Source organism: Rhinoraja longicauda, chromosome 8 (assembly GCF_053455715.1).
Source record: "Rhinoraja longicauda isolate Sanriku21f chromosome 8, sRhiLon1.1, whole genome shotgun sequence".
Lineage (NCBI taxonomy): Eukaryota > Metazoa > Chordata > Chondrichthyes > Rajiformes > Arhynchobatidae > Rhinoraja > Rhinoraja longicauda.
Window position 1 is genome coordinate 74743150 of NC_135960.1, and position 14712 is coordinate 74757861.

General features: G+C 43.7%; 1 protein-coding gene across 1 annotated transcript in view; it reads left to right on the forward strand.

Annotated features, from left to right (window-relative positions):
- Nucleotides 1-12948, forward strand: part of tyw5 (tRNA-yW synthesizing protein 5) — a 56458-nt gene extending 43510 nt beyond the window's left edge. The window contains exons 7-8 of the mRNA XM_078404294.1: nucleotides 9591-9707; nucleotides 12494-12948. Coding sequence (XP_078260420.1) covers nucleotides 9591-9707; nucleotides 12494-12750 — 374 coding nt within the window. The 3' untranslated portion in view covers nucleotides 12751-12948. The remainder of the gene's footprint in view (nucleotides 1-9590; nucleotides 9708-12493) is intronic.
- Nucleotides 12949-14712: the final 1764 nt, after the last annotated feature.

The window sequence follows — 14712 nt, forward strand, 5'->3', positions numbered from 1 at the left end:
GAGTGTGTGTGTACATGTTGGTCATTCACTGTCCCTCAGGGTGTGGCGTGCTGTTATGTATTGTGCACCAAGATGTGCCGTATTTCCTTCGCCAAGGATTATTCTTAGTTTTGATATATCGTCTAGTTCTTTAAAATCTGTGGTCGCCAGACTGAGTTTTTCAAAATATATTTTTCTTATTATATCGAATTTCTTACATTTTATCTGTTTCAACCTCATCTGTCAAACATGACCACATATTCTATTTTCTCTTGGTTGCCAAGATCTCTTCTGTCTTCCTTTTTCAACTGCCAAATGATGGTCACTTAACCTGTACTTGGTGAGGGTCTGTCTCTGCTTTATGTCTCTAACAGTTGAGAGATAGTTTGCCAATTTATAATCTCTTTTTAGGGCACGGTAGCACTCTAATTTTTTTTTAGATTTAGAGATACAGCGCGGAAACAGGCCCTTCGGCCCACCGAGTCCGCGCCGCCCAGCGATCCCCGCACATTAACACTATCCTACACACATTAGGGACAATTTTTACATTTACCCAGTCAATTAACCTACAAACCCGCACGTCTTTTGGAGTGTGGGAGGAAACCGAAGATCTCGGAGAAAACCCACGCAGGTCACGGGGAGAACGTACAAACTCCGTACAGACGGCGCCCGTAGTCAGGATCGAACCTGAGTCTCCAGCGCTGCATTCGCTGTAAGGCAGCAACTCTACCGCTGCGCCACCGTGCCGCCCTAGTCTGCTTTGGCTTTTAGTTACTTTATCCCAATGTTCCAAATAGATTTCTTTGCATTGTTTAATAATTTGGCTCACTCTAACTGGTGATTGGAAAGCAGTGTTGATCTAACTGTTAGAGTAGGTCTAACTGTTGCTGCACTCCCTGTTCTGTGGGAGACGACAAAACCAAGTCATCCGCATAAAGCAGGGATTTTACCTCTCCGTCCAGAAGACAGAGGCCTGGCGCTGTGCTCTGGTCCAACTTTACTGCCAAATCGTTTATGTACACATTAAACAGTGTTGGACTCAGATTGCAGCCTTGCCGGACACCTCTTCTCTGGGTGAAGAGATCAGTGCATTCGTCCCCAATTTTGACACCACATTTATTATTCAAATACATTGATTTAATAAGGTCGTATACCTTTCCTCCTATACCACAATGGAGAAGTTTGTAATAAAGCCCTTCGTGCCAAATAGAGTCAAATGCTTTCTTAAAGTCAATAAAACAGGCAAATATTTTCCCTTTTTTTGCTTGATGTATATGTTTTCCAATGAGAGTGTGAAGAGTATAGATATGGTCAGTGGGGCAGTGTTTTGGAAGGAAGCCAATTTGTCTTTTACTGAGAATATTATATTTGCTAAGGAAATCCTGCATTCTGTTATTTATAATACTGCAGAATAACTTCCCTAGGCAACTACTGACACAGATGCCATGATAATTGTTTGGATCTGATTTGTTTCCATGGCGAAATAAGCCCTTGACACCAAATATTGGGGAAATAACCTGAACCAAATATGATGTTGAACAACCTAAGCATTATGTTCTGCATCTCCAGAGTGCTATACTTAAGCATTTCATTTTTAATGCTGTCTGGACCACAAGCTTTCTTTGAATGGAGAGTTTTTATTTTTATGGCCAATTCTTCTGGAGTGATTGGGAAGTCGAGAGGGTTTTGATTGTCTCTAATTGTTGTTTCTAATGTTTGGAGTTTTTCTCTGATATAAGAGTAGATTGAGTTTATTTTATTTATTGGAATATCTTTATATAGATCTTCGAAATATGCCCTCCAGTTATCACCATCTTGAGTTGGTAATGTTTGTGGTTTTGTTGTGCCCATATCACAGAATTTGTTTTGATTTATGGAGTTTTCAATTTCTTCAAGTCTTTTATGGGTGTAGTTTTGTGTTTTGTTTCTAATAGTGTGTTTATATCTTTTAAGGGTTTCATTATATCTAATACGTAAGTCTGAATTGTTTGGTTGGCGGTGTTTTTGATTTGATATTTTCCTCTGATTTTTTCTGGCATTTTTGCACTCGTAGTCAAACCATTTTTCATGGTTACGTTTTTTGATGATTTTTCTCTTTTGTTTTACAAGGTCAGCTTTGATAGCTGCCTTGTGAAAGATCATATTAATGTCATTTATGGCCATGTTTACACCATCTCTGGTAGTCTCATATGGGTTTGTCTTAAATTTCAATATTTTATTTATGAGATCGGGTGAGTTCAGGGCCATGATGAATTTATCTCCACTGTCTGGAGTCCATCTGTATGTCTGATTTAGTTTATAGAGCTTACTGGGCTTTTTTACGTCTTTAATTTGAGCAGAGAATTTTAGGTATACGTTGATTTGGCTATGGTCTGAGAGAGGGGACTGCTGCCTAACAGTGAATGCACTGATAGTGCAGGGGTCCATATCAGTGATTGCATAGTCCACCATGAGCTGAGGAATATGTGAACCTCCCCATCGAGTCCCCTCTGAACCTACCATTAACTATATATAGGCCCAAGGCTCGACAGAGATGCACTACCTCTCTGCCACTTTTGTTTATTTCAGTCAAGGTTGTTCCGGTTGGTGATGGTTGGTGTGACGTACAACGGGGTTTGACCGAACACATGGTTGTTGCCCTGTGGGACTATGAAATCGGGTTCACATCCGGTCCTTGCATTCAAGTCCCCACATAGTAGCACATTTCCCTGGGCCTGGAAATGGTTGATTTCCGTGTGGAGAGTTTCAAATAGATCCTCCTCAACGTATGGTGATTCCATTGGGGGGGTGTAGACAGCACATAGATATGTATCTACCTCAGTTATTCCAATTCCTTTATCTAGTTTCAGCCATATATCATCAGTAAACTTCAATACATTCAAAACTCCGCTGCCCGTCTACTCACCCACACCCCGATCCGTGACCATATCACCCCCGTCCTTTACAAACTCCACTGGCTCCCCAGAGAATCCAGTACAAAATCCTCCTCATAACCTACAAAGCCCTCCATAACCTGGCCCCATCCTACCTGACCGACCTCCTCCACAGGCACACTCCCACCTGCACCCTCCGCTCTGCTGCTGCCAATCTCCTATCCCCCCACATTCGGACCAAACTCAGATCCTGGGGGGACAGGGCTTTCTCCATCGCTGCTCCCACCCTATGGAACTCACTACCCCAAACCGTTACAGACTCCTCCACACTCACCACATTCAAAACATCGCAGAAGTCTCACCTGTTCAGTACTGCCTTCAACCACTGAAGGTCACCTCACCTTCTGTCTCCTTTCTCTGTTCGTTTACTTATTTACTTATTTATTTATCTATTTATTCATTTCCCTATGTTCTCTAAATCTCTGTAAAGCGTCTTTGAGTATATGAAAAGCGCTATATAAATGTAATGCATTATTATTATTATTATTATATATGTGATTTCCCCAGTTTTATTGATGTGATGTGACTGTCTAGTTCTCCCTTGTACCACACCAAGTTCTGCCCTTATGTATATTAGTAATTATTACTGAGGACACCATGACTTCATGATACCCTGAGGGGCAGTGAGTAAACGGATCCTTTTGGTGCCATGTTTCTGTTAATATCATTATATCAGTATCTTCTATGAGCTTTAGGAATTCAGGGTTCCTAGTCTTCATCCCGAAGGTTGAGGAGTAGAGACCCTGGATATTCCAGCAGCTTATATGGAATCAACTCATTTATTTTTACTTATATATCTTTCTTTTTTTTCTCTTTGGAGAAAAACAAAAACCCATTTTGTGGGACAAGTGTGAAAACACTATTTCTTTCTATAAATGGGGAATGTTAGGTAAAATTTGGTATGCCGTGGTAAGGCAGGCTTGTACTGCCACCTAGTAATAATAACAATATTAAAAATAGCAATATCAACAATATTAATAGTAATATCGACAATATTAACAATATTTTCCAGCAGTCAATAGTCAATTTATTTGTCACATACACATAAATGTGCAGTGAAATGAAAAATTACCCGCAGTTCAACAATAAGACCAATAAGAATAATCAATAAAAATGCAATAACACATACAATCATAAACCAACATCAAACAAAAGAAACATCCATCACAGTGAGTCTCCTCCAGTCACCTCCTCACTGTGATGGAAGGCCACAATGTCTTTTTCTCTTCCCTGCCGTCTTCTCCCGCGGTCAGGCTGTTGGAGTTGCCACATCGGGGTGGTCGTGGCTCCCGACATTGAAGCGCCGCGCCGGGCGGAGAAAATCCCACGGCCTATTCCAGGCCGTGCCCCACGATTCGGGGCGGGCGAAAACGCTGCCGTTGCCGGAGCTCCCGATGTCGGCCCCCATCCAGGGGTCTGTGGGCTTCCGACATCCACGCGGCCCGCGCCGGAGCCTCCGGAGACGAGTCGCAGCCGCTCCCGCAGCATCCGAAGGCAGCCGGCGCCGCAGGTGGTGAGTCCGGGCCGCGGGCTCTGCGAACCAGAGTCCAGGTGGTCCTAGCCGGAGCCCGACAGCTCCAGGTACATAGCCGGTGGTAGGCCGCAGCGGGAACGGAGACACGACACGGAAAACAAAGGTCGGGTCTCCGTTCGAGAGAGACAATGTTCGGGAGAGACAGTTCCCACCCTCCCCACATAACACACAACCGCAAACACTACATCATATTTAAACTACAATTAAGACAAAAACAACAAAAAACACAAAAGACAACGGACTGCAGGCAAGCCGCAGCTGCGAGGGCAGCGCTGTCCCTCCACAAATGGATGTAGTTCGTGAAGAATATGAAGTTATTCTTCCTACTCCCTCGATGTCGGATGTAATAAATGTAGAGGACCTCTGGTAGTATTAGAAAATAACTGCAGATGCTGGTACAAATCGAAGGTGTTTATTCACAAATTGCTGGAGTAACTCAGCAGGTCAGGCAGCATCTCAGGAGAGAAGGAATGGGTGACGTTTCAGGTCGAGACCCTTCTTCAGACTGATGTCAGGGGGGGCGGGACAATGGAAGAATATAGATGGAGACAGGAAGATAGAGGGAGATCTGGGAAGGGGAGGGGAAGAGAGGGACAGAGGAACTATCTAAAGTTTGAGAAGTCAATGTTCATACCACTGGGCTGCAAGTTGCCCAGGCGAAATATAAGGTGCTGTTCCTCCAATTTCCGGTGGGCCTCACTATGGCACTGGAGGAGGCCCATGACAGAAAGGTCAGACTGGGAATGGGAGGGGGAGTTGAAGTGCTCGGCCACCGGGTGATCAGTTTGGCCAACGCGGACCGAGCGCAGGTGTTGAGCGAAGCGATCGCCGAGCCTGCGTTTGGTTTCGCCGATGTAAATAAGTTGACATCTAGAGCAGCAGATGCAATAGATGAGGTTAGAGAAGGTGCAGGTGAACCTCTGTCTCACCTGGAAAGACTGTTTGGGTCCTTGGATGGAGTTGAGGGGGGAGGTAAAGGGACAGGTGTTGCATCTCGTGCGGTTGCAGGGGAAAGTGCCCGGGGATGGGGTGGTTTGGGTAGGAAGGGACGAGTTACGGAGTGAACGGTCTATGCGGAACGCAGAAAGGGGAGGGGATGGGAAGATATGGCCAGTGGTGGGGTCCCGTTGTAGGTGACGGAAATGTTGGCGGATGATTTGTTGGATCCGCTGGCTGGTGGGGTGGAAGGTAAGAACGAGGGGGATTCTGTCCTTGTTACGAGTGGGGGGAGGGGGAGCAAGAGCGGAGCTGCGGGATGTAGAAGAGACCCTAGTGAGAGTCTCATCCATAATGGAAGAGGGGAAACCCCGTTTCCTGAAGAATGAGGACATCTCTGAAGCCCTAGTGTGAAACACCTCATCCCGGGCGTAGACGGAGGAATTGGGAGTAGGGGATAGACTTTTTGCAGGGGACCGGGTGGGAAGAAGTGTTGTCCAGATAGCTGTACGAGTCAGTGGGCTTGTAGTAAATGTTCGTCACCAGTCTGTGTCCTGTGATGGAGATGGTGAGGTCCAGAAACGGGAGGGAGATGTCGGAGATAGTCCAGGTATATTTAAGGGCAGGATGGAAATTGGAAGTGAAGTGTATGAAGTCAGTGAGTTCTGCATGGGTACAAGAGGTAGCACCAATGCAGTCGTCGATGTAGCGGAGGTAGAGTTCGGGGATGGGGCCGGTGTACGTCCGGAACAGGGATTGTTCGACGTACCCGACAAAGAGGCAGGCGTAGCTAGGGCCCATGGGAGTGCCCATAGCTACGCCTCTGGTTTGGAGGAAGTGGGAGGAGTCAAAGGAAAAATTGTTGAGGGTAAGAACCAGCTCTGCTAGGCGGAGGAGAGTGTTGGTAGATGGGGATTGGCTGGTTCTACGGTCGAGGAATTTTCTCCTTATGTTTGGGTGCAGTCTTTGTAGTTTTCTGTCTCTCTGTCTGTCTCTCTCTCTGTCTCTCTCTCTCTCTGTGTCTCTCTCTGTCTCTCTATCTCTCTCTGTCTCTCTATCTCTCTCTGTCTCTCTCTCTCTGTCAATTCAATTTTCAATTTCAATTTAAAATACTTTATTGGCATGATAAGATACATCATTATATTGCCAAAGTATAGAACATTGCATCATACATATTTAAAATGCATGAATATAAACACAAGTATACAATGCATGGGTCGATATAGCCCTGTACATGTACATATATATATATATATTCATGCAATACATTTATAGCCTTTTATCGATTGCTACTCGTTCTTGCAGTTGTAAACAGTACAGCAAGGTGGCAAGTTTAGTAGCTTGATATTAATTTCCTTAGTGTCAATTTATGTATGAGTGTATGTGTACATGTTGGTCATTCACTGTCTCTCAGGTTGTGGCATGCTGTTACGTATTGTGTCTCTGTGTGTGTGAGTGTGTGTACATGTTGGTCCCTCAGGTTGTGGCATGCTGTTACGTATTGTGTGTCTCTGTATGTGTACATGTTGGTCTCAGGGTGTGGCATGCTGTTACGTATTGTGTCTCTGTGTGTGTGAGTGTGTGTACATGTTGGTCCCTCAGGGTGTGGCGTGCTGTTACGTATTGTGTCTCTGTGTGTGAGTGTGTGTGTACATGTTGGTCTCAGGGTGTGGCATGCTGTTACGTATTGTGTCTCTGTGTGTGTGAGTGTATGTGTACATGTTGGTCCCTCAGGGTGTGGCATGCTGTTACGTATTGTGTCTCTGTGTGTGTGAGTGTATGTGTACATGTTGGTTTCAGGGTGTGGCATGCTGTTACGTATTGTGTCTCTGTGTGTGTGAGTGTATGTGTACATGTTGGTCCCTCAGGGTGTGGCATGCTGTTACGTATTGTGGGCCAAGATGGGCTGTATTTCCTTCTCCAAGATTATTCTTAGTTTTGATATATCGTCTAGCTCTTTAAAATCTGGGGTCCCCAGACTGAGTTTTTCAAGATATATTTTTCTTATTTTATCGATTTTTTTACATTTTAAGAGGAAGTGCATCTCTGTTTCAACCTCATCTGTCAAACAGTGACCGCATATTCTATTTTCTCTTGGTTGCCAAGATCTCTTCTGTCTTCCTTTTTCAACTGTCAAATGATGGTCACTTAACCTGTACTTGGTGAGGGTCTGTCTCTGCTTTATGTCTCTAACAGTTGAGAGATAGTTTGCCAATTTATAATCTCTTTTTAGGGCACGGTAGCACTCTAGTCTGCTTTGGCTTTTAGTTACTTTATCCCAATGTTCCAAATAGATTTCTTTGCATTGTTTAATAATTTGGTTCACTCTAACTGGTGATTGGAAAGCAGTGTTGATCTGAGACTGGTCAAGGTTTAACTGAGTAGGAGTAGTGAGTTTCAATACCAACTGACACAGGGAGCTCTTTTCTAGGTTCCCCTCTTGGGTTTGGAGGGCTTTGAACTGGAGGGTGTCTGGGGGACTAGATTTAAGGTGATTCCAAAAATTTAGTGCTGGTTTCTGGATATTTATTATCAGTGGGTATCTACCTAATTCCGCCCTACACGCGTTTGTTGGTGTTTTCCTTTGGATGCGGAGGATGTTCCGACAAAACTCCGCATGTAGGGCCTCTGTTGTGGGTTTTTCCCATTTAGTATAGCTGTGGTGACTGAGTGGACCCCATACTTCACTACCATAAAGCACAATGGGCTGAATTACACTGTCAAATATTTTAAACCAGATTTTAATTGGAATTTGGATGTTGTGGAATCTTCTTTTTATTGCGTACAGGGCTCTTTGAGCTTTCTCTTTTAGTGCATTCACTTCCATGCTAAAGCTCCCTGATGCTGCAGTAGTCAGACCAAGGTAAGTGTAGCTCATAGTGTGTTCGATAATGATACCATTGAGAGTGAATTGGTATTTGTCTTCCTGACATCTGGGTCTTTTTTGAAAAATCGTGATATTGGTTTTCTTTAGATTTACTGCCAGGGCCCAATTTTGGCAGTACTCATCGAGTAGGTCTAACTGTTGCTGCTGTCCCTGTTCTGTGGGAGACAACAAAACCAAGTCATCCGCATAAAGCAGGGATTTTACCTCTCCGTCCAGAAGACAGAGGCCTGGCGCTGTGCTCTGGTCCAACTTTACTGCCAAATCGTTTATGTACACATTAAACAGTGTTGGACTCAGATTGCAGCCTTGCCGGACGCCTCTTCTCTGGGTGAAGAGATCAGTGCATTCGTCCCCAATTTTTTTATTCAAATACATTGATTTAATAAGGTCATATACCTTTCCTCCTATACCACAATGGAGAAGTTTGTAATAAAGCCCTTCGTGCCAAATAGAGTCAAATGCTTTCTTAAAGTCAATAAAACAGGCAAATATTTTTCCTTTTTTTTGCTTGATGTATATGTTTTCCAATGAGAGTGTGAAGAGTATAGATATGGTCAGTGGTGCGGTGTTTTGGAAGGAAGCCAATTTGTTTTTTTCTGAGAATATTATATTTGCTAAGGAAATCCTGCATTCTGTTATTTATAATACTGCAGAATAACTTCCCTAGGATAACTTAATAACTTCCCTAGGATAACAGAATAACTTCCCTCTCTCTGTCTCTCTCTCTCTCTCTGTCTCTCTCTCTCTCTCTGTCTCTCTCTCTCTGTCTCTGTCTCTCTCTCTGTCTCTCTCTCTTTCTGTCTCTCTCTCTCTCTCTGTCTGTCTCTGTCTCTCTCCATCTGTCTCTCTATCTGTCTCTCTCTATCTCTATCTGTCTCTCTCTATCTCTATCTGTCTATCTCTGTCTCTATCTCTCTCTCTCTCTCTCTCTGTCCCTCTCTCTGTCTCTCTCTCTGTCTCTCTCTGGCTCTCTCTCTCTCTGTGTGTCTCTCTCTCTCTCTCTCTCTCTCTCTGTGTCTCTCTCTCTGTGTCTCTCTCTCTCTGTCTCTCTCTCTCTCTGTGTCTCTGTCTCTCTCTCTCTCTGTCTCTCTCTCTCTGTCTCTCTCTCTCTCTCCCTCTCTCTCTCTCTCTGTGTGTCTCACTCTCCTCTCTCTTTCTCTATCTCTCTCTCTCGCTCTAAATCAATCATTTTGTACACTCACATTTGAATATTAAAATTATGAAGGTAATTCCTGTAATTTGTCATACTTAGAAAATATCTTTGTAGTTTTTATTGTTTGCTTGACTGATGATAACCATAATTGTTTCTAACTTTGTGCAGGTGATAAATCTGCGGTCTTGGACCTGGACACTCCTGATTTGGGAAAGTATCCCCAATTTTCTAAAGCCCAGCAGTATGAATGTCAATTAGAGCCAGGCGATGTGCTTTTCATTCCAGGTATTCTGCTAGATCAATTCTACATTTCAATTTAACATCAAAATAACCTAGCAAAGCATTATATCATTCTTGATAACTGGAGATCATAAATGATTCTCCTGAATGCTGTTAAAATTAAATGAGATGGTGTGATCTATTCTGTATTGAGCCTTTTCCATCTGAGTCAAATACCATGAGTATGCCTTGTTTGAGAATCCTACATACAAATCTCAGATAATGTTCCAGTGCAGTACTCTAGCTATGTTCCACAAGTGCAGTCTTTCAGGTGAGATGTTACACTGAGGCCAGAAGCCTTCTCGGATGGAGATGAAAATTCTTTGGGACTATTTAGAAGAAAACAAGTAGTTTGGATGACAATTCTGCTAACATTTTCTCCTTGCATTGTTTATGTCACAGTTTTGCAATTTGTATGTGATTCTTTCTACACACATTCATGTTGTAAAGATTTTGCTTTTATAATTATAAATTGTAACATCAAGAAACCAAATTTGAATCCGAGCAGTTTCTCCTTAAACTCTAAAAACCAAGTCATTAATTAAACTGCTATTTTTGGAATGTTTATGATCCTCAGTTCCTCCAACAATTTCAGTTGCAAATTGATCTAACATTGGCCTAAACCTCAATTTACCAATTGGCCTAATCCTTTGTTTATCATCTACGCCTTGGACTTCAGATATAACTCCGTCTCCTGCCACCTGCAGGAGTTTTCAGATTACTGCAATTGTGGGCTGCGTCAGTGAGGAGAGGGAAGCTGGATACAGAGGTGTAGTCAACGACTTTGTTGAGTGGTGTGGGCTGAATCACCTGCAGCTCAACACCGACATGACTAAGGAGTTGGTGGTGGGCTTTAGGAGAGGAACACCCCTGTCCCCTGTCTCCATCAATGTTGTGGATGTGCAGTTTACCAGGGAGTACAAATACCTTGGAGTGTACCTGGACAGTAAACTGAACTGGTGCAGGAAAGCTGAGGCCCTGTACAAGGGACAGAGCCTAGCTGTACTTTTTGAGAAGGCTTGGCTCCTTCAAAGTCTGCAGTAAGATGCTGCAGATGGTCTACCAATCGGTGGTAGCCAGTGCCATCTTCTTCGCTGTCGTGCTGGGGCAGCAGGGCGAAGGCTGCGGAAGCCAATAGGATCAACAAACTCATCAGGAAGGATGGCTCCGCCCTGGGGGTGAAGTTGGATTCGTGGGAGGTGGTTTTGGAGGGGAGGATTACTACCGATTCAGCTTGCAGATTAACTTTTTAGGAATCCTGCACTAGCACTCCCAAGTCCTTTGCACCTCCAATTTATGGATTCTCTCCTTGTGATTAATTGCAGTTTCACAGGTCATGAGTCATAGAGAACTAGAGCCTTCGGTCACTATTGCACACTAAACATTAAGCACCCATAAGGCAATAAACGGCTAAGACCCTTCTTCAGATCTGCAGGGGGGTCTTGACCCGAAACGTTACCTATCCATGTTCTCCAGAGATGCTGCCTGACCCGCTGAGTTACTCCAGCACTCTTTGAAACGTTACCTATCCATGTTCTCCACAGATGCTGCCTGACCTGCTGAGTTACTCCAGCACTCTGTGTCCATGTTCTCCTCAGATGCTGCCTGACCCGCTGAGTTACTCCAGCACTCTGTGTCCATGTTGTCCAGATACTGCCTGTCCCGCTGAGTTACTCCAGCACTCTGTGTTCATGTTCTCCAGAGATGCTGCCTGACCCTCTGAGTTACTCCAGCACTCTGTGTCCATGTTCTCCAGAGATACTGCCTGTCCCGCTGAGTTACTCCAGCACTCTGTGTCCATGTTGTCCAGAGATGCTGCCTGACCCTCTGAGTTACTCCAGCACTCTGTGTCCATGTTGTCCGCAGATGCTGCCTGACCCGCTGAGTTACTCCAGCACTCTGTGTCCATGTTCTCCACAGATGCTGCCTGACCTGCCGAGTTACTCCAGCACTCTGTGTATTAACCAGCATCTGCAGTTCCTTGTTTCTACATTCATGCTTCATCCTTGACTCACTCTTCTGAGGGCAACATCTACAGTCCCCTGACACCTCACAAGACTTCACTCTTCTTTGTCTGGCCCCACAAGATTTCTTTGAAATTTATTATAAACATTTCATTTAAAAATTGTTTGATCTCACAACTCATGATGACATGCAATGTGGTACAAATTGGAAAAAATGGTTACATTTTATTTCTGTTGTGACCTGAGTGGGGTGCTTTTGGATTTGATTCATGCAGTGTTTGCCTATTTTGATCAGGCACTCCACAGGTTTGTTCTCTTGGGTTTGACAAAGAAACATCAGAGTCGCAGAGTCCCATCTCACGGAATGAATCAGAGTCACGGAATGTAAATTGTTATGTCACAACTTTTGACAATGATTAAATACCAGTGTGACGTGCTGTCCATATAAATGTCTCAAAATCAGTTTTATTGAATGTTATGTGTAGGAAAGAATTGCAGATGCTGGTTTAAATCGAAGGTCAACACAAAATGCTGGAGTAACTCAGCAGGACAGGCAGCATCTCTGGAGAGAAGGAATAGGTGACGTTTTGCGTTGAGTCAAGAAGGGTCTCGACCCGAAACATTATCCATTCCTTCGCTCCAGAGATGCTGCCTGTCCCGCTGAGTTACTCCAGCATTTTGTGTCGACCTTTTATTGGATATTACTTTAATTCCAAGATCTTGACCTATGCAAACTTAGCATGCTTGAAATATCCAAAGTATGAAATGTTCTTTCAGTTACTTTGTAAGAATATCTTAATCTTCTAAATCGCTTTTTATTCTTTACAGCATTGTGGTTTCATAATACCGTGGCTAAAGAGTTTGGGGTGGGGGTGAATGTTTTTTGGAAACACCTTCCAGAAGACTGCTACGATAAAACAGACACGTATGGGAACAAGGATCCCACAGCAGCCTCGAGAGCCATGCAGATATTGGACCGAGCCCTCAAGACACTAGGCGAACTTCCTGACGAATACAGAGACTTTTATGCCCGTAGAATGGTTCTACGGATACAAAGCAAATCATACAGTAAACATTATAAATAATGTACGCATTCCTCAACTATGTAGTATTTTTTTAAATGCACAGATACCATATTTATTTGTTGGCAGTGAAAACTTGTATTTGAATAAGGAAAGTTTTCTATTATTTTATGGTGTTTTATTAATTGGTCAATTTAGCTATAATCAGAACACATGCAAAAAACACTGGCTGCTGGAAATACTCAGCAGGTTATGCAATATCTGTGGTGGAAATTAATAGAATTAATATTTCGATGATCAATGTCTTTTTATTTGAACAGAAGAAGTCAGTGATAAGGAAGTTCTACTCTGCAGGGAAATGAGGGAAAGAACAGGGACTAAAGGACGATGGGTAGTTGGGTGGTCAGAGAGTAAACGACAAAAGGATTTCAGTATTAAGTGTGTAGGTCATGAAGCAAAAGCAAAGCAGCCCAAATGTAGGAAATCTGAATTAAAAACAAAATTTTGAAAAAGCTCAGTACTGTTAGGCAACAGTATCATAACAAAACTGTTGATGACCATTCATTGGATATGAGAATAGTTAGACGCATAATTTAAAATATGGAGAAAATTAAGGAGGGAAGGAACGAACAGAAAATGAGATCTGAGGAACCACAAGAAACTATTTATTGCTGGAGGAACTCCACAGGTAAAGCAACATCTGTGGAGCGTACAAAATGGTCAATGTTTTGGGTTAAGACCTTGCATCAGGACTATGGTTGGGGGTAGAGGAATGATGGCCAGTGCGTAAAAATGCAGAGGAGGGGTGGTGTAGCAGTTGGTAGATGTTGGGTGGGCAGATAGATCCAGGAGAGCATGAGATAACAAAGGTGAACTGAGAGGACTAATGAGAGTGGGAAGGCAATGTGGGTTACCTGAAGTTGGTGAATTCAGCATCCATACCATTGGGTTTCCAGACGACCTAGGTGGAATATGTGGTGCTGTTCTATTTTGCATTTGGTCTCACCCTGGCTGTGAAGAAGGCTGAAGACGGACAGGTCAATGTAGGAAATGTAAAGCCAGAGGCAATGATGTAGGTGGAATGGGATAGGCTGTGAGAAGAGTAGTAGGTTAGTGGATTGAATAGGTGCACACTGCGGTGGGGAGTGTTACTTAAAATTGCAGAATTTAATGTTCATACCGTGTAGGAAGGAACTGCAGATGCTGGTTTAGGAGGTCCTAACATGGTCCAATAACACTGCTGCACTGGTCAAGAAGGCACAGCAAAGACTGTTCTACCTAAGAACACTGAAAAAATCTGGTCTACCCCAACAGCTGCTGACGACCTTGTACCGCTGCACCATAGAGAGCATTCTAACGCATGGCATCCCTGTGTCGTACCTCAGCTGCACGGAGGCAGAGAGGAAGGTTCTTCAGCGGGTAGTCCACAGAGCTCAGAGGGCCATCGGAACACAGCTACCAGCCTTAGAGAACAATTGTTTCGTTGGGTTGCTGTTGTCTAAATGAATTAAATTATTCATCGTATGGGAGGCGCATTCCCAATCTCGTTGTACCCCTGGGTACAATGACAATAAAGATATATTGTATTGTATGCTAAAGATAGACGCAAAGTACAGAAATAGACACAGAGTAGGTGACATTTCAGGTCTGTCTTCAATGTTCAGACCGTTGGATTGTAAGCTACCAAGCATAATATGCGGTGCTCTTCTTTCAATTTACATATGACGTCACTCTGGCAGTGGAGAATGCTTAGGACAGAAAGGCCGGTATGGCAGTGGGAAGGAGAGTCAGCAAGCAGGAGATCCAGCAGGCCTTGGTGGACTGAGAGTAGTATGCATCACCGAGTCTGCCTGATCTAAGCAGGCACACCGGGAGCACCAAATGCAGTAAATGAGACTATTTTGTCACCTGCAATGCTGTCAGAACGATCCAGAATATGAGGCCAGGGTTCAAAGGTCTGTTTATTGTCACGCGTACCAATGAAGGTACAATGAAACTCATTGAGGTTGGTGGCAAAAGTGATAA